General features: G+C 53.8%; 9 protein-coding genes across 9 annotated transcripts; 8 read left to right on the forward strand and 1 right to left on the reverse strand.

Annotated features, from left to right (window-relative positions):
* Window positions 1-54: 54 nt before the first annotated feature.
* Window positions 55-2,669, forward strand: AYL99_08258 (hypothetical protein; the record flags this gene model as incomplete). The annotated part of the gene is made up of 2 exons (XM_018839766.1): window positions 55-669; window positions 972-2,669. The coding sequence occupies 2 exons, from the start codon at window positions 55-57 to the stop codon at window positions 2,667-2,669; spliced, it is 2,313 nt and encodes a 770-aa protein (XP_018690887.1).
* Window positions 2,670-3,356: 687 nt separating this feature from the next.
* Window positions 3,357-5,357, reverse strand: AYL99_08259 (hypothetical protein; the record flags this gene model as incomplete). The annotated part of the gene is made up of 1 exon (XM_018839767.1): window positions 3,357-5,357. One exon carries the CDS (start codon window positions 5,355-5,357, stop codon window positions 3,357-3,359), a length of 2,001 nt encoding a protein of 666 aa, XP_018690888.1.
* Window positions 5,358-6,135: 778 nt separating this feature from the next.
* Window positions 6,136-10,717, forward strand: AYL99_08260 (hypothetical protein; the record flags this gene model as incomplete). Its single annotated transcript, XM_018839768.1, has 9 exons — window positions 6,136-6,283; window positions 6,354-6,414; window positions 6,479-6,604; window positions 6,656-6,687; window positions 6,751-6,836; window positions 6,889-8,281; window positions 8,977-9,607; window positions 9,662-9,945; window positions 9,996-10,717. 9 exons carry the CDS (start codon window positions 6,136-6,138, stop codon window positions 10,715-10,717), a joined length of 3,483 nt encoding a protein of 1,160 aa, XP_018690889.1.
* A 1,362-nt stretch (window positions 10,718-12,079) lies between these two features.
* AYL99_08261 (hypothetical protein) lies at window positions 12,080-13,103 on the forward strand (the record flags this gene model as incomplete). Its single annotated transcript, XM_018839769.1, has 3 exons — window positions 12,080-12,554; window positions 12,620-12,859; window positions 12,922-13,103. 3 exons carry the CDS (start codon window positions 12,080-12,082, stop codon window positions 13,101-13,103), a joined length of 897 nt encoding a protein of 298 aa, XP_018690890.1.
* Window positions 13,104-16,452: 3,349 nt separating this feature from the next.
* Window positions 16,453-16,848, forward strand: AYL99_08262 (hypothetical protein; the record flags this gene model as incomplete). Its single annotated transcript, XM_018839770.1, has 1 exon — window positions 16,453-16,848. One exon carries the CDS (start codon window positions 16,453-16,455, stop codon window positions 16,846-16,848), a length of 396 nt encoding a protein of 131 aa, XP_018690891.1.
* Window positions 16,849-18,812: 1,964 nt separating this feature from the next.
* Window positions 18,813-21,320, forward strand: AYL99_08263 (hypothetical protein; the record flags this gene model as incomplete). The annotated part of the gene is made up of 6 exons (XM_018839771.1): window positions 18,813-19,372; window positions 19,422-19,639; window positions 19,701-20,061; window positions 20,113-20,458; window positions 20,536-20,730; window positions 20,781-21,320. The coding sequence occupies 6 exons, from the start codon at window positions 18,813-18,815 to the stop codon at window positions 21,318-21,320; spliced, it is 2,220 nt and encodes a 739-aa protein (XP_018690892.1).
* Window positions 21,321-21,581: 261 nt separating this feature from the next.
* AYL99_08264 (hypothetical protein) lies at window positions 21,582-22,118 on the forward strand (the record flags this gene model as incomplete). Its single annotated transcript, XM_018839772.1, has 1 exon — window positions 21,582-22,118. The coding sequence occupies one exon, from the start codon at window positions 21,582-21,584 to the stop codon at window positions 22,116-22,118; it is 537 nt and encodes a 178-aa protein (XP_018690893.1).
* Window positions 22,119-22,955: 837 nt separating this feature from the next.
* Window positions 22,956-24,995, forward strand: AYL99_08265 (hypothetical protein; the record flags this gene model as incomplete). The annotated part of the gene is made up of 7 exons (XM_018839773.1): window positions 22,956-23,278; window positions 23,338-23,422; window positions 23,482-23,579; window positions 23,630-24,167; window positions 24,236-24,410; window positions 24,470-24,637; window positions 24,724-24,995. The coding sequence occupies 7 exons, from the start codon at window positions 22,956-22,958 to the stop codon at window positions 24,993-24,995; spliced, it is 1,659 nt and encodes a 552-aa protein (XP_018690894.1).
* A 722-nt stretch (window positions 24,996-25,717) lies between these two features.
* AYL99_08266 (hypothetical protein) lies at window positions 25,718-27,675 on the forward strand (the record flags this gene model as incomplete). Its single annotated transcript, XM_018839774.1, has 2 exons — window positions 25,718-26,947; window positions 27,463-27,675. 2 exons carry the CDS (start codon window positions 25,718-25,720, stop codon window positions 27,673-27,675), a joined length of 1,443 nt encoding a protein of 480 aa, XP_018690895.1.
* Window positions 27,676-27,781: the final 106 nt, after the last annotated feature.

The raw sequence follows: 27,781 nt of genomic DNA on the forward strand, positions 1-27,781 counted from the left end.
ATCGTTATCTCGTCCTTGTAGCCGCAGAACTTCGAAACTCCTGTCGTGCGTCACATGGCGCCTCAAGTCGACAAACGGCAACCTCGGGTGCCTCTCAGCTGCGAGAATTGTCGAAAACGAAAGATCAAATGTTCGGGCGAGCGGCCCTTCTGCGACACCTGCGCCCGTCGTGGCTTCAGCCAGACCTGCTACTATCTGCGCCAAAATGTGCAGGCGCCCTCAGGGTCCAGTTCCGATGAGGTGCTTCAAAGAATGAAACGAGTCGAAAATCTACTTGAACGACAAGTCTTCCTTCTTGAGCAGCGACTTGAGCCCTCCCCCAAATCTCAATCATCAAATCCAGACATTCTCTCCCAGCATCAATCATTATCGGTGAACTCGTCGCCCTGGACCGAGGTCGAGGTAGCTCCTTCGGACACCGCACCGCCAACTACCGTTGGTACGATCCTGGTGTCCGAGGGAGGCTATGAACGATTTGTCCCCGGACTCGCGTCTTCAGATGCTGACGCCGTCAATGAGCTGATCCAATCTGCATCTGCCCCGCCAATGTCAACGAGCTTCCCGTTTTCCAACGAAGCACTCGCTACGCGGAGAACGCTGTTGGAGGCCCTGCCCCCCGGACGACAGTGCGACGAATTGAAGGATTTATTCTTCGAAGTGTTCTCGCCGGTATGTGTCGACCAAGTTTCTTAGCCTCTCTTCTAGTCATCCCCACAGCTCTCCAGGGCAGGTCTGTCAAGGTCTGAGGAGCAACCCTCTACCAGCTCACGGGATGTGCGGCTTCCGAATCCCTTCGGGCAATGGAGCGGAAAGAGTGACCTTTCCCTTGTCGTGATCCTGGCAGGAATAGACAGAAGTGGTCTCGCTTCATTGTATGAGAAAGGACGAAACCATTGTCTTACAATCTTCCCCGTCCATTGCTCTCCGCACCGCCAGCACCTCGAGAGTGGAAGCTGACTCAATTCGAACAGCTTTTCCACGTACTCCATGACCCGACATTCCAGGTCGAGTATGCCAACTTTCGCCAGTGCCGAGGAGAAGTGTCACTGTCGTTTCTCGCGCTAGTATTCGTGATTCTCTCCATCTCCGTTACCGCATTGGACTCGGACGATCCACTGCTGACGGATCTCGGGATGGAATCAACCCCTACAGCAAATATCAAAAGCTTGGCGACCAAATACCGAGCAGCCGCGATGGGCTGCCTTTCAGCAGACCAGTTCATGTGGCGACACAACTTGCACACTGTTCAAGCTTTAGTGCTCCTGATATACGCACTTTCACATGCGCATGGGCCCGCGTGGGCCTTGCTGGGCACCACCTTCCACATCTGTGTATCGATTGGTTGCCATATTGACCCATCTCAGCTGAATCTAGATCCCTTGAGAAGTGAACAGAGACGCCGGTGCTGGGCCGGCCTCATGTTGCTTTATACCATTCAAAACACTTGCCTGGGGAACCTTGCCCCAATGAAAGTTATAGCCAATGTGCGTCTCCCTGTGGATGTGGATGATGAATACATCACCATGTACGACAGTCCGCCGGTTCATGCGGACGAGTCTCAGCCAAGGCCTCTTAGCAAAATGTCGTACATTCTCTTCAAGTTCAAGTTATATCGCCTAGCATCCGATATAACCAGTTTCTCCCGGGAAAGTGGGAACTTGGATGGCCTGATCGAGCTCGACGGACGGATCTCCAGAGAAGAGCATGAACACGACATCCGATTCACAGATCCTCGGGAGCTTCCAGTTTACCACCTGGCTCATCTCTACATCATCAAAAACTATACCAGTCATCTGCGGCTCATTCTTCATCGACCGTATCTTCCGCCGCATTCTTCCGCTCCGGACAGCACACTGTACGAGTTTCCCGAACAAGTGCTCCAGAGCCGGCAGTACTGTAAGTTATCGGCAATGAGGATCCTGAACAACCACGAGGACCTATGTTGCGAGGAGAAGCTCAGGCCTTATCGCTGGTTTGTGTATGGGCTGGGCGGCTACCAGACGTTTCTCGCGGCCTCGACGCTTGTGGTGCTCCTCGGTTCGGACGACGAATCGGTCGCTTCGGACCGCGCAGATGTGTTCTACGCTCTGCAAAAGTGTCAAGCTCGATTTGAGCAGCTGTCTCCTCGAAGCGACATCTCTGCCAAGGCTGCGCGAATCCTGCGTCGTGCACTCGGTTCCCCTGCTGCCAGTAACGGCGGCGGAGGCATTGCTCCTCCTCATGAACCCCCGGGGCTTCACCACCAAACCTCGAGCATAAACGATGAGTCGAAGAGGTATAGCATGAGCCACATACCTCCGATGTCTAGTGCCTCTCCTGGTAGCCATGGCCAATCAGCTTTGATGCATGCCGGTCCCGGATACGTCCAGACCGGGTTCGCCAGCGCCCTGCCCATGAACACCAACGAGCCCGCCACGAAGTTGGAACCACCATCCCTCCTCTCGCAGCAGCAGCAGCAGCAACAACAACAACAACAACATCCACAGCCTCATCCTCATTCCTTCTTCCCCTGCCCACAACCCCTCTACGAACTGATGAATCTGCCCGCGGAGCAATGGCTCGGCGGCCCCTCTGCGCTGGCCTGGGACTGGAACAGCTGGGTCGACGTGCCGGGCCCCAACACCGCTGCGCCCGACATGTTCATGGACGCTTCAGGCGTACTGATGTGACGCAATGCAATCCATTTGTGAACAAAATACCTTGTAAAACAATACCCTGTGACGACACGACACGACACGAGCATACAACGATGGGGGAAGCGCGCGGCCGGTTATTCAAACAGCTCAAAAAAAAAGGGCTCGACTTGCTATTTTTATCATACATTGTCTTCCCTAGGCAGGCATGTCTGTTTATGTAGCATTAAGATTTGCTGAAATTTTTGAAGCAGCAAAAGCACAGAAAGGCCGTCGCGCAGGTCTAAACTCCCCCTGATCCGCACTCATCGTTCTTCCTCTTTCTTCTTCCTGTTGACGTTTCCTGGCTTGTGTGTTTTGATCTTCTCCCCCAGCTCAGGTTCATTTCACGATATACATGTACGTGATGTAATCACCACCGTGGAAAAAACCGCGAGGGTTGTGGAAACGAACGAAGTGTTCTTCGTGGCCGGGACCATTCACCAACGAGGATGAGACTCGCAATTGGGCAGGAGCCTCTGTACATGCAGGAGGGGTGGGAACGTCGACACATTAAATATTGATACGTGCTTCAAGGGTATATTGACACGGTACCCCATACAGAATACGGGAGGGATGAATAACCTCCACAGCGCTAGGCCTTGTATTGCATAGGAGATACCAAATCACTCATGGCACCCGTCCCTGTGCACGTCATGGACTTTCTTCTTATTCTTTCAAGCATCATCCCAGGGCCATCTCCAACCTGTTCCTCAAGGCCATCCACCAGCTGGTCTGCTGCTGGAGCTGGCCCCTTTGTTTGATAGCTCGAATAGTCCCAACGGGCCGCTGCGACTTGATCTGTTCTTCGGTGAAGAAGTGGCCATGCAGGCCATAGGGCACTCTTTGCGTCAAGTACACGCGGGCGACGAGCGTCTTCATATCTCGGGCGTCAATGACCCACAGCTCGCTTTTGGCGTCCGGGCGACATTCTCCAGATGAGTCTAGTTGTGATTCGTCAAAGACGTAGGTCAGCAACCAGCCGTCGTCCTCGTGAGTGCCGTTTTCACGTGGCACAAAGTGCGGCTCCTGCGCAAACCAGCCTCGGGGAAGGCGGAAGATCGAGATCGGGTCATCTTCCTGCTGAGACAGGAGGATCTCGTCGACGGATCTGGTATCAACACAGTCAGGACTATGTCCGGCAAGTGAATAGGTCTTCCCTCGCTTGATGAGGCTCTCTACGTCTGCCTTGACCAAGCAGTCGATCTTGACAGCGCGGCCGAGGGCGGCTCTAAAGGTACCTCTAGAAGTGGAGCATCCAAAGACATATTTGACCTGACTCATTGTTCGGTCTTTCCTGATGTTGGGAAATTCGAATGGAATGGCACTTAATCCGAACTCGTGAGTTATATGGCCCGGCTGTGCCAATGAGAAACGGTAGTAGTAGAGCCGGCACTGTTCTTCTTCACTATCAGGTTCGTTGGACGTTTGTTGCGGAGCAGGAATGTCGCCTGTAGCAAAAACGAGAGAAGCTGAAGTCATGCGACATGCTAGCATATTGACTGCAGACGTCTTCGTCTGTCCAGATACTTTGTCAACCACCTGATCATCCCACGTATTGGCAGTGTGGAAAATGCAGCATGGTTTTGTCTTGAACCAGACAATCTGATGAGGGAAGTATCGAGGAAAGACACCAAATCGAGAATGAGAGGTTGAGTCATAGGAAACAACAGGCTTAAGCTTTGCCAAATTCAATGGATCCAGCGACAGAGGCAGGTCCATGATGACAGTGTGGTGGGAAGATACGCCAAAGTCATGCATCATCTTTGCTGAGGAGACGCCCGGGATAGGAGCATTCAGGAGCCTTGTCGGCTGGTCGAGCGGCGAGGAAGGAACGGCGGGCGGGAAAGTCGCAGGTATAATTGAATAATGTACAAAGGGAGGGACAAAGGTCGAGTGGAAGAGGACGAGCTCCCCTGTCTTCGGATCCACACGAGGATGTGCCGTTGTCCATTCTTTCATGAACTGCAGTACTCCATCTCCGCCAAATCCTGGGGTGTCTTCACCTCCCAGCTCCCCTTCTGCTCTCTTCCCATTGAACCAGCCAACAGTCTCGAGGCCCGGAAGAGCGACTCTCATTGGAGGTCCAGATTCGCAGGTGGCAAGAGCACGGCCATCATGAAACAAGACACCCGTGTTGGCCACGCTGATTTTCTTGATAACTTGTACTGAGCCAGGAAGTCGCGATAATAAGACAATCAGTAGGCTGCGGAAAACAAGGAGTATGATCTTGTACAACGAGGTCAGGGGGTTGACCAATGCCGCTATGCTGGGAAGGATTGGAACGCGCAGGTGTTTTGCAGATATCGTTGACAGATAGATGTCGGTCAGGATGTATTGGTTGACGAATTCTGGTTGGACACCATTGGAAGTTGGTGTAAATGCGACACCACTGAGCATGCCATCACCGTCGAACCAATGTGCATCTCGACCCAAGTCCTCGTTTGCAACAGGATTGCCGCCATTTCGAACGTATTCACCCCCGACCAGCTCTTTGGGTATATTCCCAGAATATGCGCACGGTTTCAGACTTTGGACCTTCTGCACAGGAGCGAAATTACCGCAAAGGTACGGATGTGGATGGCTTCGCTTGCGATCTGGAGCGGACGCTGCTCTGAATGGCAGTTCGGTGCTGGGCTCTCTTGGGGTATATGGTGTGGTCGCGGAGGACAGCGACTTGGTCATTGTCAAGGGAAACGATATAGGAGAGCCCACCAGTGGTGGCAATCCCCAACACTCCCTGTCCAGGATCGATCGGTGATGCGTTGGTTGCTGTTAAACATTTACGAGGAGACCTGCATCAGAGATCGACTGCATTTGAAGGTCACGCCAGGTCGACGTAAAGGTCTAGACTGGACATATTGGACTTGAACGGCGTCCGAGGAATCCGAAAGGTCACGCCCAACATGCAGTTGGGTCACGCAACAGGAAGAGAGAAAGGTCTGGTTCACATGTTAGTTACCTCTCTGGAAAGCCTTTCCTGGAGTGAGAAAGAGGTTAGCCGGGGCTAGGGAGGGATGCAGTGATCGCCGTTCAGGCTGCCCATCTGAAGAAACCCCAACCTCAGAAAAGGAAAGGAAAAGAGGGGAAAGCCCGACAAAGATAACTGAAGTTTGCCTAGGTTGGTACAGGCGAGCAGGGTACTCGGTACAGGACAAGAGGCACGCAGGGTCAAGTAAAATGGTGAAGCTGCAGCTCGGCACTGCAGAGCAAATCGCTGTCGTCATCAAGCTTCTTCCAGTCGAGTTAGTGTCAGACTAATTGATGATAGCAGCACTAACCGGAGAGAATTCTGTCAGCTCTCTGAGAGGAATGTTTGCCGAGGCCGCAGCCCCGTCTCTGGCTGCTTTTGCCGGATGTTGGGTGCCGTGGCCCGTCAGCCTCATATCAGAGCTGCATCTGTGGCTTGACCCCCAACGACTCTCCTCGTCGCCTTCATCCCCAACTTGGAATTGTGCGCGTCATGATATCCCAGAAATTCCACGGCTTCCAGCCAGAACTCTGCACAAGCGCGCTCAGCCATGGCTGGATGCTTTTCGGCGGTCTATTTTCTGTTTTTCAAAATCCCAACCGTCCCTCCCCTCCTCGCATCGACATCGAACGGCTGATTGGTATATCATGGCGTCTGCCGTTACCAGAAGCTTTCATTGAAGCAAAATCATTTTGAAATTTCCTTCGCAGGCACAACCGGCCTTCCCTTGACGGGTCAGAACTCTGTCCTGATGTACGATTATGCGCTGGTGTATGTGGTTATTCTACCTCTGACCACCCTCTGCAACTTCTAACATGTCCTGTGTCCACCCTAGTCACGTTGTTTACACAATTCCCCTTGCAATAGCCTCGTCTATTATCCTGGGGCCTCTGTTGACACGACGGGATATTTACAAAATATGCTTCCTTCAACTTGTCGCTATCACATATACAATTCCCTGGTGAGTGCGAACTCGACATCTCCTCTTCGTGGGAAATACTGACCGGTCAAGGGATTCCTACCTCATCAGAACTAGGATCTGGAGTATGCCAAATTATTCCTATCTTGGTACTAGGTCCCGGACATGCTAATACTAACTTTGCCAAGCATATCCTCAGGATGTTATTATAGGGCCGACGCTGTTGGCTATCCCTGCCGAGGAGGTCTTCTTCTTCAGCATTCAGACTTACATTGTAAGCACTTACTCATTGTTTGCGTACGGTCAAAGTGGCTGATCTGGAACAGACGACTTGTCTACAAATCCTTCTCAGCAAGCCAGTGCTCACGGCAATCTACCTGCATAATGAGGCCGACTGCCTGGACCCCGTTGGCAAGTCACTGCCATCTTGGAAGCGAGCAGGTCAGCTCGTTTTTGGGCTAGGCTCGGTCGTTCCACTGCTTCTGCGAGAAGGGCACGCTGAAGGCCAGTACATGCGGCTCATTTTGCTCTGGGCCTGCCCGGTATTGTTGATGCTGTGGACATTTGCTTACCAACTACTTCTCACCTTGCCATGGACAACAACCTGGCTCCCCATTGCTGCACCAACATTGTATCTGTGGATTGTTGATACACTGGCTCTCCGCCGAGGCACCTGGAGCATTGAGTCAGGCACGAAGCTCGGCATTCAAGTATGGCCCCATCTAGAACTGGAAGAAGCCGTCTTCTTCCTTCTGACAAACACCCTTGTAGTATGGGGTGCGACTGCCTTCGACAATGCCGTGGCGATCCTCGACGCCTTTCCCGGTCACTTCCCTAGTGTCCCAGGCATCCCAGCCCCGACCTTGATGCTCAAAGCTTTATTTCTGGATACATCAAAATATGACACTGCGCGTCTGCAGGGTTTACGCAAAGCACTTCCGGTTCTTGCTAAGAAAAGCCGATCATTCTACCTGGCTTCAGGCGTCTTTGCCGGTCGCCTGAGAATCGACTTAGTACTCCTCTATGCATTTTGCAGGGTGGCTGATGATTTAATTGACGATGCGCCCTCAGCAACGGAGGCAAGTCAATGGGTGCAACATTTCACCGATTTCCTCGACATTGCCTACTCGCCAAAAAGGGACGAGAAGAGGTTGCAGCAGGCTCTCGATGTATTCCCACCCGAGGCGCAGTCTATCCTGCGACTCCTTCCCACGGACAAGTTACCCTCCGGGCCACTCTACTCGCTTCTCGATGGTTTCCGGATTGACCAGAAATTTTTCGATACAGGATCGACGCAGAATCCCCCAATCAAAAGCTTTGCCGACCTTGAGAGATACGCAAGTTGTGTTGCAGGAACGGTTGGCGAGCTTTGTTTGAATCTTGTCTATTATCATAATCCAGATCAAGGAAGCTCCTTGGAAACAAAACAAAGGTGTCTCGATGCTGGTGCGCAGATGGGTCGGGCTCTGCAGTACGTCAACATTGTCCGAGATGTCAAAACAGACGCCGATGTTGGACGATGCTACATTCCTAGCGAGTGGCTTGATAAATCAGCGCAACGTTCAGCCGAATCTCGAGCCGAGGAAATTCCGCATCATCGTCAGAGAATCCTCGACGTTGCATTCACTATCTATGCTGAGAACAGAGATGCCATCGAAGCGCTGCCCTACTATGCGCGAGGTGGTATCCGTGTCGCCGTCGAAAGCTACATGGAAATAGGTAGGGTAATGCGTGAGCGGATGCGACAGGGCAGGCCTTTGGATTTTGCCGGCGGCGGCAAGAAGGGACGATCTAGCGTACCAAAGTCGAGGAGGATATGGGTGGGATGGAAGACAATGATGGGAAGGAAGGGTGCCGTGTGATAGAGGAGGCTCTACTTGATTGCTTTCGGCCTTCATGTCCATATCCCAGAGGTGCTGAGAAGCTCTTCCTGATCAGCTTCACACTGTAGGTCCCATTTGAGAGGGATTGTTCATGCCGTGACTAGCGTGCGGGGACTGCGCGTCGGGATCAGGTCCAGGTCTTGAACCTCACATGTCGACACTCTCTGCATCCATCTTTGCCAATTTCTTTGTAACCACGACCTGTGACTTATTTACCACTTGAATGAGATCACAATACAAATGGAGCTGATTGTCGAGCTCAATATTGCCCGGGGACCGAATGCGCCCCGAAGTCGTGGCATGCTGATGTCTTGGGAGCTAAAGTCATGTTGTCATTGACTCTACGCCCGTGCGCCAACAGTGTTGGACTATGTCTTCGTACCCGATTTCTACCTGCTATTCGACCTCCAAGTCTCTACTATGAGGATAAGTCCTGAGTTATGAACAAGCCAAAAAGTGCTGTCATCGTAGGTGAGACTGTGTAACTGCGGCTGTGCCGTTATTCGTCAATTGCTGATTCCGAGACTACAGGCGCTGGCGCTGGGGGCATTGCCAGCGCTGCCAGGCTCGCCAAAGCTGGTTTCCGAGTAACTGTGCTTGAAAAGAACGACCATACGGGTGGACGCTGCAGCTTGATATACCAAGATGGCCACCGATTCGACCAGGGCCCTTCTCTCCTCCTCTTGCCCGACCTGTTCGAGGAAGCCTTTACCGACCTAGACACGTCTCTCAAGGCCGAGGGGGTCGAGTTGCTCAAATGCGAGCCCAACTACAACGTCTGGTTCGGCGACGGCGAGTGCATCGAGCTGTCCACGGATATTGCCAGAATGAAGAAGACAATCGAGCGTTGGGAGGGGAAGGAAGGGTTCGAGAGATATCTCGCGTGGATGAAGGAGGCCCACGTCCACTACGAGGCGAGTGTTGTCCATGTGCTGAGAAAGAACTTCTCCACAATATGGGCGATGGCTCGTCCGAGCTTCTTGCCCTACCTTCTGGCTCTCCACCCGTTCGAAAGTATCTGGAATCGGGCAGCGCGATATTTTCTGACGGAGCGACTGAGGAGGGCTTTTACTTTTGGGAGCATGTATATGGGCATGAGTCCATTTGAAGCACCGGGCACCTACAGCTTGCTCCAGTATACCGAATTGGCGGAAGGCATATGGTCGGTCTCAAGTCCCAGAAATATTTCCGTGACTGGCCCCTAATGAGCTCCCAGGTACCCCAGAGGTGGATTTCACGGAGTCTTGGACGCCTTGGTCAGGGTTGGGCAACGCCTCGGGGTCGAGTACAGATTGTCAACACCTGTTGCCCGGGTCAATGTCGATGGATATTCCCAACGTGCCACGGGCGTTACGCTGGCCTCCGGAGAAGTTGTGAACGCCGACATTGTCTTGGTCAATGCCGATCTCGTCTACGCCTACAACGAGTTGCTGCCTTCTTCTCATGAAGCATCGAAATTGTCAAAGAAACCGGCTTCCTGTTCCAGCATCTCGTTCTACTGTAAGTTCACTATTCCTAAAACCTTGCACAACCCAGGCTGAGCCGTTCAGGGTCAATGGACAAGGTGGTCCCTGAACTCCATACACACAATGTTTTCCTGGCAGATGACTACCAAGACAGCTTCGACGACATCTTTAAGCGACAACAGATTCCGAAGGAACCCTCGTTCTACGTCAATGTGCCCTCGCGTGTCGACCCAAGCGCCGCCCCCAAAGATCGAGACAGCGTGGTAGTGCTTGTCCCGTGTGGTCACCTATTGGAGGGCGAGGCTGACCGGGGCCTCAACCCGCACAGCGCACAGGATTGGCAGGCGATGGTTGCGAAAGCCCGGCATGCGGTGCTTGAAACGATTCGCCTCCGAACAGGGGCCGATCTTGAATCCCACGTGGCGCACGAGATTGTCAACACACCCAGCACATGGAAAGACAGATTCAATCTTGACAGGGGGGCGATTCTTGGATTGAGTCACTCGTTCTTCAATGTGCTCAGCTTCAGGCCAGGAACGAAACACGCGACAATTGGGGGCGTGTACTTTGTTGGTGCCAGCACTCACCCGGGAACCGGCGTGCCGATTGTATTGGCTGGCAGCAAGATCACGACTGAACAAATCCTCGGTGATCTTGGTATGGTCAAGCCGTGGTCGCCGGGAAATCACAGGAGGAGGGTGGTGAGCGATCTGGACAAGTGGGGAAAGCGTCCCCTGGATCTCTTGCACACCCTCATCGCTGTATTTGTCGCATTGTTGCTGATGTTTGTCCTCGCAGCCAGATAAAGGGATATAGAACTGGGTTGGCCATGGACAGCGAGGACATGTATGAAATGTGGTCTCTCCAGCTCATATTTTTCGATAGAATCACGACCCGGTTCCTCTGAGTTCCAGTCCTTTGTGTCTTCGTTTCCTACCTGTAGCGTCGTGCCATTGTGGCGCCTCTGATGTTTAGCCACGACAACACAAAACAGCAAGGAGAAAGGACCCGCTACCTATATTGGGTAAGTCTGCCGCATTGGATGTTTCGGATTAGACTCCGGGATAATTTAGTCAGCTGTTATGACCTCATCCAGTGACAAGTTGCATATTAAGTGCCAAGCATCGTCGATCATCGAGGAATCACCGGGAACCTCCGCCGAATCACATGCGTCATATACTCCAAACGTTTTTGCGGTAGAGCCTTGCTCCCAGCATTTTTCCGACACAAACCCTCTGACTAAACTGCTGCAGGATGACTTGGTTGGCGCTGGCCTTTCTTGTCCGAGGTAGTGAGATGGCCTTGCTGAGGACGCTTGGGCCGTTTTCGCTGACATCGGACGATCACCCACCAATGCCGGTTAAGCCTAACGCCAGCTGTCTTCGCAATTTTCTCCGGTTCGCCACAGGAATGGAAGTCCGACCTCCTGATTGAGCCCAGCCCAGGCCTCATCCCCGGCAAGGCGGTCTGCACTAAGCATCAGCCTGCATTTGCTGTCGAAGGGTCGAAGCCGACGACATCCGAGTGCGAAATGGGTTTGTCGGAAGCATCGAATGACAGTCACGGTAGCCTCAACAAATCTCAGACCACCACGAATGCAGCCCGGGCGTTTGGGCTAACCTGCTCTGAACGCCGCGTCCAGTCACCGTGCGATGCGGAGCTTCCGATGCCAGCAGAAAGGTGAGCTAATGCGTGGGTGGCTTGGTGACGGTCACCTGTTTGGGATATGAAAACAAAGGGCGCCCAGAGCCTTGCAGCTGGATGGGCAGATGACCCTCCCCAGATGAGAAAACCTTACAGGGGCAGCTTACATTCTGCCAGAAGATTCCCTCAGCACCCGGCTGATACGGCAGCGTCAAGGTATGGAGAACCATCGAGGAATCTCCGGGAATACTGGTTTTTTTTTCTCCAATGCAGTATACGTTCTCCGTTGACTGATCGAAGCGAATCGACGTCACGATGCTGCTATCCGCGAGAGTCCGTATCCCAAAGGCACGAGACATTCATCTATTAAATCCCCCTTTCGCTCTGGAATAGCATAACCTCTCTCACTTCCATCAGCAGCACAATCGCGACCTAGGAGGCCAACAGTCCTTTTGCACATCCAGTTCCATCACTTTTAATCGACTCCGCGACAAACCACCCGCGCCAACCACTTTTCTTCCAAGATGGGCAACGACGTCTTCCGCCACAATGGTTTCACCAACACGGTGACTACCAACAACCATATCACTGCCGCCGGCAGCGATTGGTACTGGACTGTCTGCTCGGTCATGACTGTCTCCACTATCGCCCTGATGGCCCTGTCCTTCTTCAAGCAGCGATCCCAGCGTCTGCTCTACTACATCGCCGCGGCGCTCACTCTGATCCCTGCCATCTCGTACTTCTGCATGGGTTCCAACTTGGGCTGGACCGCGATCTTGGTTGAATGGGTCCGCAGCGACGCCAACGTTCACGGCGACATGCGCCAGATCTTCTACGTCCGCTACATCGACTACTTCATCACTGTTCCTCTCTTGTTCACTCTCTTGTTGTTGACTTGCGGTCTTCCCACCTCGACTCTCCTCTACACCCTGCTCATGGGCGAGGTCTGGGTCATTATGGCGCTTGTTGGTGCTCTTGTCCACAGCGAATACAAGTGGGGTATGTATTCCAATACGACATGACTTGGCATTGGTTGCAGGGTTGCTGACTCAGGATCTTAACAGGCTTCTTCACCTTCGGCACCGTTGCTCTCCTGTTTGTCGGCTTCGCCATCATCTATGAGGGACGTGCTTATGCTCGCACCCTTGGACAAGATATCCTCCGCGTCTACACTGTCTGCTCTGCCTGGGTCGTCTCCCTGTGGATCGTCTACCCCATCATCTGGGGTGTCTCCGAGGGTGGTAACGTCATCCCTCCCGACTCTGAGGCCGTCGCTTATGGTATCTTGGATATCCTGATCAAGCGTAAGTTATCACTTCCGAGCAGGTTTTTAGATTCTGCAGTCGCTGACGATGCCCGCTCATAGCTGTCACCGCTGCCTTCCTCATCTGGGGCATGCGCAACGTCGAGATGGAGCGCCTGGGCATCCACATCCGCGATGTCAATGCCGCCCCAGGAACTGCCCCTCAGACAGAGAAAGCTGCTGAGGCTGCTGCCGCTGGCGAGGGTGTCACTGCCCCGGCGGCCGACCCCGCCGCCGCCGTGTAAACGGCTGGCCATGTCGGCGCATTCGGCCAGAGGAACAGATCCGCCCAGCGCTCTGGACCAGCCCAATTTTCGATAAATTCGACGGATATCTTCCTCACCCGTATGCTACAAGGGGCCACTCAGCCCCCAACGTCAAGCCGGAGGTCCCTGATCATTGCCGGACCTCCAACACGATACCCAACCTTTTCCCACTTACCAACATATTCCACCCCCTATCATCCACTAAAACCAACAAATTCGGTAATGCGACAGGTCACTCGTTATGACTCAGGAGGATGTTACGAATGATAGTACTAACTAATAATTTACGGAGCGGTGCAGAACGGAGAGGGGCAGTGTTCTGATTGTCACGTCGCGATGATACCCCCAAGATACCATGTATAAGCATCTCGCAATTGGGGTACTTACTACGAGTACGGAGTACTTGACCTAATATCACCAATATCCAATATATAGATCTCAGGTAATGTCAATGTTACTCCACACTTCTTGACGAGTTTGAGGCCTCAATTTTGTCTTCCCATGACTACATATTCTTCCAGGGCAGATGAAATGGCCGGATAGGGTATAGTATTTCGTGACCGCTAGGCCTGCTGTTCGAAGATCTCGTGACTTCGTCGCTCGACTTTCCCATATCGTTTCTGCGTGTTGAATCTGCCGGTCGACCAGCCGCGGCTTTTTCCACCATCACTCTTTGTTCGCTAGACACGACGCTGCAGAAAAGGGGAGAGGAAAGGAGCCAGCACGACATGACTTTCCCCAGAAAAAAGGTTTCCCAGCCACCACAGATATCACACAAGGTTTTCTTTCCTCGACTCTCGAACTCCCCTATCGTAATGGTGGAACCCCCTTGTGGCTTGAGAGGCTTGAGCCCGAGGTGTCGCAGAGTGGGCACAAACGCAAAGCTACGAGGTCTCCCCTTTTTTCGCTTCGACACCTGCCTAGCTTTTTCCGACTTAGCATGAGTGGTTCCTCGGAGATTTTTTTTGGTCTTACGATATGAGGTGCAGGACGGGGAGCCTTCTACCTCGTAGTGTGGGATGCAATAATCGGGAAAAGGGGATTTCGACCTCGGGGGTTGTCGAGGGCGAGGGGAAACTGTGGCGTCAAACTCTCATTGTCTTTGACACATTTCACAATAAATCACGCCTTCGAGAGGCGGGTTTCAGAAGGCTACCAGGTACGCAAATGCCTCGGGATTAAGGAGCGACCTCATATTCACCCAAACATGTCGTGCCGAAGCAGAGGGAAAAAAGAGAATGCCCTCGAGTCTGGGCGAGGATCCCTTATCGCGAGAGTCCTGGCCTCAGCGTCTTCCCCAGAAGGAAGCGCGAGAAGTGGTGCATCTCGCTTTTGGTCGATAGTTCGTCGCTGGGACACACAAGCGAGGAAAAACACCGCACCGTCTTTCGCCCCGTCTGTCGACGATTGGGTGAAAGCTTGCAGATTTGCATCGCCTGTCGTTGGATTGCAATGAGACCGTTCTCGATGAAGCTCTACCCCAGAGCAGACGAGATTTGCTACCATGTCGTCTTGCAGATCACCACCGAATCCCTCCACCGAATACTGCATCATTCCATCCTGGGATGGAATGATAGAACCGAATACAGACCTGAGATTGTTCATTGGATCTAACCTATCTGCCAGAGACAGATAATCTTGATCGGACACTTGCCGTGGACGAGGGAACAAGCCGAGAGAGGTCAAGTCTTCCTTCTCCGCGTGCTCGAGAGCCGATCATGCTTGGTCTCGCACCGTCGAGACTGGGCCGTTTTCAAAGAGAACATATTGTTCCCCTACTCGGAGCAACGGCAGTAGCGACCATCCACCCCACCCTCTTACCAAGGAAGTCTGTAGTTGGATACTTGTACTGTATGGTGTGTATTTGCCGTCTCCATCTTGGAAGTCCACCGCAAGCGAAGTTGGCAGCTTGCTCCTGCTTGGAGGAACAAAGCCAGCCTGGTTGTACTCAGGGCGACACACAGTTGCTGCTTTGACCTAGCCTGCGGCCTCGCGCACACCGCAAATCTCGAACTGCACTCCCCACGACCAACCATGCATCGTCATCGGCAGTTGTCCGGAGCGGAGGGTTGCAGATGAGGTTGTGTAATCTGCGGCGGTGCGAGACCCTGATAACATGCGGTGAAAACGGGCTCCTGGCAACACCAGCGGTAGCTCAAACACAGGTAACGCACTCTGGCCGGCTCCAGGTTAAATTGCACAGTGCCTACCGGCGGCTACAAACATGGTCAAGGGTGAGTCGACCAGAAGACGCCGCTCCAGATTCGGTGCAGGGCCGATCCGGCAGTAGCCCACGTCGCAGCCAGTGAGACTGAGAGACTGGCTCGATAGCATTGATGTCAGGGGCTGAGAAAAGACGATAAGTGAGCGAATGGGCGACGGAGCGCATTGTGGATGTCGAGGTCGTTGTTTCATCATATATTTGCAGACAAAGCAGCAGATGGGCCGCTTTAGAATGAATCTAACCTGCCGCCGGTGCCCACCTCTAGGCGGTCCTTTAGGGGCTCTTAGGCGGGGCCTCGGGAAATTTGGCTTGGCTGGCATTGGCTGGCATTTGCTGGCAGCAGAGGACAGGCCCTAGCAGGAGCCTAGCAGAGCCCCCGCAGGCCTGCAGTCGCCCAGGCACTGGCCCAGGGACTAGCCAGGTACATCCAGGCACAACCACTCAGGGGCCGCAGTCTCATCAACTCGTCCTACACTCGATCCACTTTGCTATCCTCTCATCCACCACTTCTCCGCGATCGTCCAACCCTCATCCCAACTCAAATCAGCCAAACCACCACTCAACGCTTGCCGACTGGTCTCTGTTGACACCAGCGCTTTACCCTAATTCGATTCACCACCGCACGCAATTTACCCGACCTCTGCGACGATGCTACCGCTGCCAGGCCAGTGCTCCACCATGCCCGTGCCATCCATCAGATATGCTTTTGGCCGCCACATATACTCTCGTGTTCGACCCAGCTCGTGTCCAGGTGGTTGAGCCTCTCCTTTCACCGTCGCAGAACCTCAGGATAGCATATTGCTGTCGTCCGAGACACTGAGCTCCCTCTCAGTTCCTATCACACTCATTCCCCTTCATTCGAGCAGCGCTCGCTCAGCTCGCCTTGCGCGACACCCTCTCAAGGATCTTCACAGCACATTGACCGACCACGGCAGGTCACTACTAAGCACTCATTTGAATCTGATACGATACTCGAGATCTCGTGGCGACCATCAGAAGTCGCGCGACGCATTCACGAACCAAAGTGCGGCTCTACGCGCACACACACACACACACACACACACCTCGATACGATAAGGTCGTCGGAGACCAACCTCAGGCAAGATGCGCATCAGCTCAGCTGTCGCAGCAGTCGCGCTGTTGATGGCACCAGCAGCTCTTGCTGATCTACCTCCGGGAAACTGGGCAGGAGAGACCACCATTACAGTAACATCCTCTTTCTCAACCACTCTTACCATTACCAAGTATCTCACATATGCCAACGCCACGTCGACAAGCAGTGCCACAGGCTACCATGTCACACCAACAGGCTGGAACGTCACTTCAACTGGAACGGCTGCCAGCACAATCAATAAACCGACATTGACTGCCCCAGCTACTTCCACCCTCGGCATCTCGCCACCTATTGCTTCGGCGACCGGCGCCGCAAGCGCACAAGAAATCAACTTTGCAATGGCTGCTCTGGCGGGTGCCGCTGCTGTCTTCCTGGGCTCGTTATAACCAAGAGCCTCTTGACATCAATCGACATGCCGAGCATGGTGCGGCATCCGGTCGATATTGTTTCCTTTCCTTCATGTTTTGACTGAGTCAATGTTTCACGTCGCGAGCACCAGCATGCTCGTTTACACTACTTGTCTGGATAACAACAACAACACTTTCATCATCTCTGAGAGAGCTTGAGGCACATTGCGGAGGACTGATTGTCGGCATGTTTGATTGTACCGCAGCCGGTACTTTCACGAATACCCACGTCTCGAAGTTGCAAATTGGGAGATTACACTATCCACGCCCGGGGCGCAGATGAGTTTGACCATCGGCCATTGTACAGGACTGTGGTTCCCAAGCATGAGGGTTGGGGGCAATCATGGGCTTCTTGCTGTTCGCACACCAGGTGGATGGAGACCAGAGGAGAATGGTTCTTGGGATCCGGGGACGCGCAATAAGGGGGGAGCAACACGGGTGGGGAAGAAGGGGTCGGTCTACGATGATGACAGATACGATGTGAATTGCCAGTCCCGCAACCTTTGAAAGCATGCAAAGAGAGTCTTTGGTCCCCTTTTACGAAATGGTGGTGAATCTTCTAGGAAGCTTTTTTTTGGCCCACGAACTCCATGTGTACACATATAGCCAGTTAGCGCAGCCTTGTAATTGAATCAAGAAACGTTACGGAACGCCAGTCTGTCGTCGTCGCGTCTCACTGTCTCGTGGCTCTCTAGGTTTACGAGAAACACGGGTTGTCTTGCTTGCTTGCCTGCTTGCTTGCTTGCGTGGTTCCGATGATTATCTCTACGGAATCGGAATTGCGAAAAGGGGGGGAAATGAGGAATTCGCAATGAGCAATGAGAGTTCCTTTGCCCTCCCCGGCTCAGTCGATCCCCCGTGATCGACAACGTACCCGAGTTCGCGCAAAAGTCTTGTCTCAATCAATAATCCAGCCACCATGGAAGACAGCTGAGCTGGCTACGACGTCACGCGTTCTGGTGTGACATCCCGGGGCAGGAAGATGGGCGGGCGATCTGCTCATTACAATTATTATACTGTGGAGGACAGACGGGGGCCGAAAGGGGGGAACAGGGCAGTCAGTCAGGCACAGATCGACAAGCTATTAATCAGTCAGTCAGGGCTAACTCCACTGGTACATGTGGTATTGCTGTCTGTCTGTCTATCTCTTATTGACATTATCGACGTGTCTCAAGAGAGAGCCGGCCAACTGAACTGGTCGCGTCTTGTGTGGTGAAAATAATGAAGATCGTGCGCGTGTGGAGCGCATATGCACCAAGTGGTAATATAATGGGGACGGAGAGGCGTTTTCTGGCTTTTTGCCCGCAGGAGGGCGCAAAAGGTGGGTGACAGGGAGTAGATGGTGGTGGCCATGAGGGGATGGAGAATTATTGATGGCGGTATCGTGGCGCTGGGCGGGCGTATGGATACTGGGTGCCGGTGGCTGGTGGCTTGAGTGCCACTACCCTCAATCCTTCTTTTCCCCTTTCACATCGACAGCTTCTCGGTGAAGGTCAGACATATTACTACCTCGTACACACATAATAGCAGCATTCACGGCAATGCGGTCGACCTCGTACTGCCTACAGGCTATAGGTGAAAGACCACAAGACTTGTACTCGGAGACATGGTCGGCTGGGCCACTTCCGCTGTCACGTGTCCTCGTTCGGACCGTCGCATGTTTTCTCGGTTTGCCGCGTTTGCCTTGTATGGATTATCCGGGGTCGAGCTGTGGGCATCCGAGGCCAGACATCATGGTCACCTGTGTGACACCGTCGTGTGTGTTCACTCTTCAAGGACGACCCCCACGAGTTTTCGAGAGCCTGCCTTTGAACTGATTACAGCTATTGGATTGAACACTTTTGGGAAAGTCGTCTTCTGAGCTGCCTTGAGAATACTAGAGGACCATCCCCTATGCCTGGCCTACTCCTCCTTCATCACCAGCACTGTTTGCCCGCACCACAATGGCTGAACTTGCAAGGACAGCCTGCTGCCGTTGTCGAGAACAAAAGGTATCCTGGAACGTCCAGCCACAGATCACGCCCACAAACCCCGGTTGCCGAGATTCATTGCTTGTAACTGACACCTGCTTTCTCAAGTTGAGATGCTCTCGAGAACTCCCAACCTGTGCCCGATGTCTCAGGCTCAGCGCGGTCTGCGAGTTCCCTGCGCCTCCAGATCGCAAAGTCCTCGCCGCCTTCCGTGCTCAGCCGAAGAAGCGCAAGCTGGAGCACCACCACGCCAGCGACCGGTCTCCGAGAAACGGTCACCCATCGGTCCCCAAACCCAGCTCCGCCACCCCGGCGTCCCAGTCCGCGGACCACAGCGCGGGTGCTGCTGCAGAACTGCGCTGTGATTCTATCCTTCCACTATCCAGGTCGCAGGAGAAGTTTTTGCAGGACGTCTACTTCACCTGCATGTTCAACTCGACGCTAGTGTTCCACAGACCGACGTTTTCGCGGGCGTGGGAGGAAGGGCGGCTGGCACGACATGTCCTCCTAGCCGTCTACGCGACGGCGACAATGTAAGACCTGACCCATGCTCGACTGCTTCGGCAATCTGAGAACTAGCAGCTTCTTGCCGCTCGACTCGCCCCTTGCACGGCAGAATGCAGTCCTTCTCCAACCACTGGGCGATCTGAGAGCCCTGGGAAGACAATGGGCTATTCGTGCTGGGAAAGAAGTTCTCCAGGACATCGACCAGCCCACGTTCGAGAGTGTCCAAACTTGTGAGATGCTTACATTATATTGGTTCTCGGCTGGAGAGTCCCAGAGAAATACCATGTTCTCCGGTATGTGCTTCCTTCACTTGCTCAGTACAGAGGACTTTCTGAGGTGGACTTTACATATCAGGTATTGCATACAAAGCAGCATGTACCCTTGGCCTGGATTCATCAGAGCCACTGGCCGCCTCCGTGAGGAGCCCCTCATCTGGGCCAAGTCCAACCTGGCTGGAGGAGGAGGCAGTGCGTCGTTGTTTTTGGGCCGTCTGGTTTACACAGTGCATCAATTCTGACCACTCGGTTGTTGGAACTACCTACAACGACCGGGTCTTGAACTTGTCGCTTCCCATAGCTGAGCATTCCTTTCACGACGCTGTCCAGCAGCCTCTGGAAAATCTGTCCAGCATTCTACAGCAGCACTCAACATTTGCGAGCGAGAAACATGCTGCTCCCAGTATCATGGCTGAGCTCATGACTCTGATCTTTTATTGGTACGTGTTCCATGCCCTCTATGTGCGTGCCTTCTTCTGAAGGAAATGCAGGGTCAGGATACGCAATCTTGTCCGCGTCACGGATCGCATCTCTGGCAGAGACTGGCTGGCAGAACTTTTTGAGTTAGAGGGCCGACTGTCCACGTGGTATTCGCAACTCCCCGAATCATTGAAATACTCAAAGCGAAATCTGTACGAGCAGCTGGTGGTCCTTCAGCAGCCTGTGTACACGTTTGTCCATGCACTTTATCACCAGTGCCGTCTTGTCCTGCATTCGTCCTTGGTCCCGAAATTCAGTGGTATCCGTCTCGACAGGGCAATTCCATCAGAGGCAACCGCCCTCAGTGCCCGAATTGCCCTAAAGAGCGCCCAGCGCATCTCCGAGCTGGGTGCAGATGTGAGTCGCACTCAAAGATGGACCTCTGCGAGTCAGCGGCCTCTCCACCACATATCCTGGTGCTGATGGTGATACAGATCCTGGCTCTTGACTGGGACCCAGCCCAAATAGCGTCCTTCGTGGGGTACTGTATGTATGTTTCAGCTTCAATTCATGTTGCCTTTCTCTCCTCCAGAGATGCAACCCTCGCAGTCCCCGCTAGAGCCAACTTGATGGCCAGCCTGAAGTTGCTCAAGTCAATGAAAATTTATTGGACGAACTTGAAGAGACTGGTGAGTAGGATGTAAGTTAGGTCAGTCTTGACATTGACACAATCTACAAGTGGGTCAGAATCAATATGCTCTACGGAGCTCAGATGTCGAGACGTCTTGCTTCGACGAGAGAAGGCCTGGCCGGTTCCACCGAACTGCAAGCGCACCTCAGCGAACTCGATGAAGTCGCCGGCGAACCACGAGATGTTGGTCAATTGGCCGAGCCACTTGCCGACTCTGTCCTGGATTATACGCTAAGGCGGTTAAGACCAGACAGAGTCGCTTTTTCTCCGCCTGCTCAAGCACCAGAAAGACAGCCATGTCCAGATGACTTGTCTCAATTGATGGACGAAGACTCAAGCTCATCATTAAACCCACCGTCTCAATTCGCAAGACCAGAGGGTCCATTACCTTCGGTAGGTCTGGATCAAGCTAATTATCTCGCTTCTATAGCTCCACAAATGACGGCCAGTTGGGATCGCATGCGGACACCGACTCTGCAGCCTCCAAACCACGACGGCCTGGACTGGTGGGAGGTGAGTCTGGACAGCTTTCAACAGCCGATACTGCCGTACGAAGAACTCTTCAATCTGGATTTCAACTTATCATAGTGTCAATGCCTGCGTAGGACCGACTACAAACTCAGGTCGGGATCCACCGTGCTTGGACAGCCATCGGTCCGAAGAACAGCTACAGGTCGGTGAATTCTATGAGCTCCAGATCCACCTTGCCCAAAAAAGGGGTTCTCCTTTGAATTCATATATAATTCCTGGCTCCAGCAACCGAATCTACGATCTTATCCTCAATATTGACACTTATCCTGGACTTATATACTTAGCCAACCCACAGACTCAAAGACACGGTCTAAAATCATGGCGGATACGAACACCATCAGAAAGCCTCTGCGGTTCATTACTGGACACAATGTCGACGGCAAGGGTATTGTCGAGGTTGTCGACGAAGGGTCATGGCGGAAGATTGACAACGACATCGTGAGGTACAACGAAATGTGGTCGACAAGCACCTTCCCCATAGATATCAAGAACGACGACAATCTGAAGAAAGAAAAGACTGTCATGTCTCTATCTCTACGCAACGGCACCGTGCTGAGGATGGTTGACCGCTCCCCAGGCTCCTCCTCGGCCATGCATCGCACCCAGAGCCTTGACTATGGTGTTGTGATCGAGGGCGAAATGGAGTTGATCATGGATTCTGGGCAGATTGTTACATTGAAGCGAGGAGATGTCTGCGTTCAGCGAGGTACTTTACATCAGTGGCGAAACCCCGGGAGTACCTGGAACAGAATGCTTTTTGTGTTGATCGACGCTTTGCCGCTCGAGGTGGGTGGGGTCGTCCACAAAGGCGAGACAGGCTATGAGCACGTCAAAGAGATAGCTTCTCGTCTCTAGAGCCATCTGGCGGCGTGGTGGCCACTTCGATGCTGGGCTGGGAGGAAACATACACTCGTCGATAGTCCCTTGGGTACAAGGATAGAGGGCGCGATCAGTCACAACGCTTAGAATACATCTCCACTTGATCATGAACTATGACTTGGCGTGCCGGCTGCAGTCATATCATTCTGAGAACGGTGGGAAGAGCATCTATCCGTGGTAGGGCGATGTGGTTAGCTGACTGCTATGAAGCTTTGCATTCCCACAGAGAGCTACCTATGCTGATCTCTCGACAAGTGCAAAATAGTCAGTCGACTCGGCCAGGAGATTGGAGTTAACAGCCGAATCTCCGTACACTTCACGGTCAGGTCGTGCTACCACTGTGCTTGGCCGGCCGTAGCGGCTCAAATTACAATGGTAGGTCCGCTAATAGCTGCTGATAGTAGTGGTGCAGTGTATCCGAGGTGTCAAGGTCGAAGCATTCAGAAGCATTCGGGCCGAATGACCCCAGCTTGATGACCACCCCGAATCTCTTGGCCCGCTCGCTGCTCGTCGCCAGTCACGAACCAATGCAGACTTCCTGAAGAGCTGGAGCGGGACAGTCGCAGTCTACCGCGCTGAGATTGTGGATCTAGCTATGCATGCATGCATGTTCCAGACTATTCAGCTCACATGCGAAATCCGGGGGCCCGCAGAAGCGAGTGCGAATGGGATGGGACCATGGCGATTCCAGCATCCTAGCACCCTCATAAGATACTAATAAAAAGACGACCGCCCTTTCTCCTTGCCAGCAGCCCGTCACTCACTCCCAAGACACTGTCCATTCTTTCCCTCTAGAGCCCCTTTCAGAACAACATGTCGTCTTCTTCAATCAAGACCCTGTTACATCGTCTCGAAGTCAAGCATGACGGAGAGGTCTACTCGGACCGACCGCCCACAAGATGGGGCAACCGAGACGTCTTCCCCGTGCCGCTGGAGCAACGACGCTATACGGCCGTCCACTACATCTCGTACTGGTCCATCGCCTCCTTGAGTGTCACCTCGTGGGCTTACGGCGGGAGTGTTGTTGCCCTGGGTCTGAGTGCTGGGGAGGGTATTGCCTGTTGCGTGATCGGATCGCTCTTCGTGGGCGTCTTTGCTTTCCTCTGTGGCCATCCGGGGGCAGCTATGCACGTAGGGTATGTTACATCCCTTGGATTCCCGGTCTAAGGCATTTTGACTGTGGTTGTGACCCTAGATATACCGCTTTGGCGAGAGTGACGTTCGGACTCTACGGTTCTTACATCCCCGTGCTCCTTCTGGTATTGGAAAACGTGGTCTTTGTAGGTTTATATATCTCGGCCTGTCTCGCAGCAACGCAGCTGACTGACTGATCGACCAGTTCGGCATCCATGCGTACTTTGGAGGGCTCGCGGCCACGATCTTCATCAATGCACTGTCGCCACACTTTATGAATTGGAAGAACACGCTTCCAGAAAGGTGGATGTTCCCCGTCCACACCCAGATGTCCATGCTAAAGAGCGTCAAAGCGCGGGGATTACCTCCCAGGCCCTGATCGGTTTCGTCATCTACTTTGTCGTCTTTTTGATCTTGTTGATGATCCACCCTTCCAAACTCAAGCACCTGGTCTGGCCCGCGGCGCTCATCATCGCAGTCGTGTTCCTGGGCCTGCTCGGCTGGGCGATCAACGCCAACGGCGGCACGGTGGGCAATCTACTGGCTGGCAAGATCCATCTTTCGTCTACCGACAAGTCCTTTGCCATGCTCTACGCCATCTCCAGCGCCGCGGGGTCGTCCACCGCCTTCTCCAGCCGTATTTCGGACTGGACGCGGTTCGCTGTGACCAAGAACTCGGCGACCATCCCCATGCTGGTCTTTGCGCCCGCCTTTGGCTGCATCGGGCCCATTTTTGGCATTCTCGGCACCAGCGCCGTCTACTCCCGCTATCAGGTCGTGGAATGGAATCCCCTGGGTCTGCTCCTCTACGTGCAGGAGACGCAGTATACGGCGGCGTGCAGAGCAGCCACTTTCTTCGCGGGACTGGGGCTCTTCTGTGCGATTATCATGGTCAGTGTTTGCCAGCGCGGTATCTCGCGTACGACAGTCCATCTGCTGACCACTCTATCTCCCGCTAGAACAATCTCATGGGCAAAATCAGCTGCGCCGGGATGGACTGTGCAGGATTGTTCCCCAAATACATCACGACTCGGCGTGGCAGCTATCTTCTTACTATCATCGGCATTGTCATCCAACCCTGGAGACTTGTGAACAGGTCCAGCACGTTCTTGACGGTTCTGGCTTCCTTTGGCGGTGTGTATTCCCAAGTTACAAGGACATATCGGAGAGCATGGAGCTGATGTGAGGCACAGTCTTTGTCGCCCCGATGACTGGCATCTTAGCTGCAGACTACTGGATCATCCGGAGGCGCAAGTGGGTCATACCGGACATCTACAAACAGGATGGCATTTATTGGTACACCTTTGGCGTCAACTGGCGGGCCTACGTGGCTTTCATCATGAGCTTCGTCTTTGACTTACGTGAGTTTTCTTTGCTATTCAATCCGACTTTCCTGCCACATCAAGGTCATGGTCACTGACTGACTAACTACGCCCCTTTTCTTTAGCCGGATTTGCCGCTTCCGTCAACCACACGGCCATCGCACCGGGATGGACGCGGATGTACGACATGTCCTACATTGTCAACTTGGCCATCGCGACCTTGATCTTCTGCTGCCTGTCGTTCGCTTTCCCTCCCAAGGGACTGGGCGTCGCCGAGGCGTGGGATGACGGATCGGTCGTGGAGGACACCAAAGTGATGGACCCGAGGGTGGAACACGAAGAAAAGGAAGAGCGCGTCGTCGAGGTCGAATGCTTGCCAAAGTCGACCACGGCTTGAATCATCCAGACCAAAGCACTCTTTCTGCTTGTGCAGTGAGAATCAACTTGTGAATACTGCTTGATATACAGAAGGTGCGGAGACAGTGGCACGTTGACGAATGTGGAAAACGGTGTCACTATTACCCTCCACGCCATATACAAAGCGTAGGATCAAAGCCATATTAGATAGCACACCAAAGCTGGGTATTGCACTAATCATCAAGACTCTTGTCGTCTGTAAATATGCCATAGAACCGCTGGCTAGAGAAGAACGCACATACCACAGTGGCCGCCTTATCGACATCAATATGAATCGATCATGTGCTCTGTTAAGCCAAGGCCACATCCGTCTCCCTCAAAGTGCTTTTGAATAATGTGGAGCCTATCTTCGCTCGTGACGCTTCCCTCTCCGCCATATTGATATTCGGGCCGAATGCTCGGTAGGAAGTCGGAACGTCACTCCACAAACAAGACACAAATTGCGGAGACGCTTTTGTCAAGCCGCCCAGGAACACGATTTGTATTTCGTCCGGGGTACAATGGTCCGGAGTTGCCACTGGGGTCTCCTACCTCGGGCCCGAGCTCGATGGACTACAAGTCCATCGACGACATAAATGGGTGACTTGGGACAGGTTCACATCGACAAGACATAGTCCTCAACCCCATACCGAACTACTAGGCAAGCCTCACCCAGAGTCCGGACACGGTGATTGAATCCACCGCTGAAAAAAGTCCCTCAACATGCCCGAAGACGCACCCGTCGAGATCGGCAAGAACCATGTGTTCTCGTCTGGTCGGAGCTCGACCCGCTACTTCAAGGACGGCTACTTCGACTACAACTTCGAGAAGTTCCTGGGCCTGGCCACCTACTCGGGAGCTGAGATCGCCGAGTGCTTCGAGACGGCAGCACGCATCACCGACGGCGACCCGGAGAGCTGGATCCAGGCGTGGACCAGCACCGCGCGCCGCGTCGAGGCCTATGCCGAGAACGCCATGAAGGGCGGCCATACAGTCAGCGCGCGCGAGGCCTGGCTGCGCGCCACCACGTACTACCAAGCGGCCTTCTTCTTCGTGCCCGACAAGGACCCTCGCAAGGCCGAGCTCTACTGGAAGCACACGGGCTGCTTCCAATCTGCGGGAAAACTGTTCGACCCACCCTTCGAGCCGCTCGCCATTCCCTATGACGACGGCGGCAAGAAGAAGACCCTCTTTGGGTACTTCCTCCGCTGCGACGACAAGTCCTCGCGGCGGCGGCCCACGGTGCTCATCCAGATGGGCGCCGACGGCAGCTCCGAGCAGATCTACTTCTCGGGCGGCGGGGCGGCCGCCCTGCGTCGTGGCTACAACGCCCTCATCTTCGAGGGCCCCGGCCAGACAGGCACGTTCATGCGTGACCGCAGCCTCACCTACCGCCACGACTGGGAGGTGCCCGTAGCCGCCGTGGTCGACTACGCCCTGACCCGGCCGGAGGTGGATCCCCAGCGTATCGCCCTGATCGCATACAGCATGGGAGGTTACTTCGGACCGCGGGCGGTGGCGTTCGAGAAGCGCATCGCGGCCTGCATCGCCAGCGGGCTGGTGCCGAGCATGCTAGCCCTGGCGGGTAGTCGGATCGCCGCGATTCGCAACGTGAAGGACGGCCAGTACAACCACGCGGCCCGGTACGCGCTGTTCGAGCACATGCCCAAGTACGGCCTGGACCACGACGTGCAGGACCTCGACAAGCTGGAGGCCATCTGGGAGAAGTTCCAGCTGTACGGGCTGGAGGACCAGATCACCTGTCCGCTGCTGGTCGTCCAGGCCGCCGCCGAGGGCGAGCACCAGACCCGGCTCGCGCGCGACTTCTTCGACAAGCTCCCCAACCCCAAGAACGTGTTCCGTCTCACCACCGAGGACGACGCCGCGGAGATGCACTGCCAGAAGGGCAACGCCATGCTGCTGCATGCCATCGAGTTTGATTGGTTGGACGATGTAATGGCATGAAAAAAGACTGGAGAGATGGGTGGTGTATGAGACGGACCAGAGAAAGATAGCCTGCCCCATCCGAGGTAGTTTTGGCATTGTGGCGCAAAAAACAAACAAACAAAGAATTCTAGTTCACACAAACCCGGATTTCAGATCTTCAAAATCATGATGCCAAGGTTTCGCTACGCGAGGTTCCCATAGTAGATCTCCTCTGAGTCCCTGGCAACTCGTTTCCGCCTACCTGTCTTCGTCACCGCGTAGCCAGTCCATCATTCGGCCCGTTCGGCAGCTCTTGTGGTGAGAACGACCAAATTCGGGAATGAATAGACCCCCTAGTTCCCAGGCTCCGTTTCCTTGGCTGCCACATGGATGGATGTCAGGAATATATGGCTTGATCATACGACGGGTGGATGGCTTCTCGGTGAACGATATTTGCTAGAACTCGCTCTTGATGCTGGGAGCCCTATTTTGTATAGATGTTTCGTCTCTGGCGTCCTCGGCTCACTTGCAATCAATTGTAGGTGCTGGGTTCTCATGACCCGGGCCACCCTCAAGAGCAGATTCCCCATTACCAACCCATCTCCGCTCGAGACTCAGCACACCCCAAACCAGGCATGTCGGTGCGGGCATGGACCAGCTACATGATGACGACTTTGAAGATTCTCCTGAACCAGCTGAGAAGAACCTACCGCGAGGGCTGGGCCATCTACGCAGAGCATGCTCCCGTGATGTAGAGTTCGTGGGAGCTGCGCTGCTCTACCCAGCCGGCGAGAACAATCCATTGATTTGCCTTATCAATGGAATATAGTGAGTTCTAAACCAATTCCCTAGAGAGCCCAA

Source organism: Fonsecaea erecta (genome assembly GCF_001651985.1).
Source record: "Fonsecaea erecta strain CBS 125763 chromosome Unknown Scaff7, whole genome shotgun sequence".
In the NCBI taxonomy this organism is placed as follows: Eukaryota; Fungi; Ascomycota; class Eurotiomycetes; order Chaetothyriales; family Herpotrichiellaceae; genus Fonsecaea; species Fonsecaea erecta.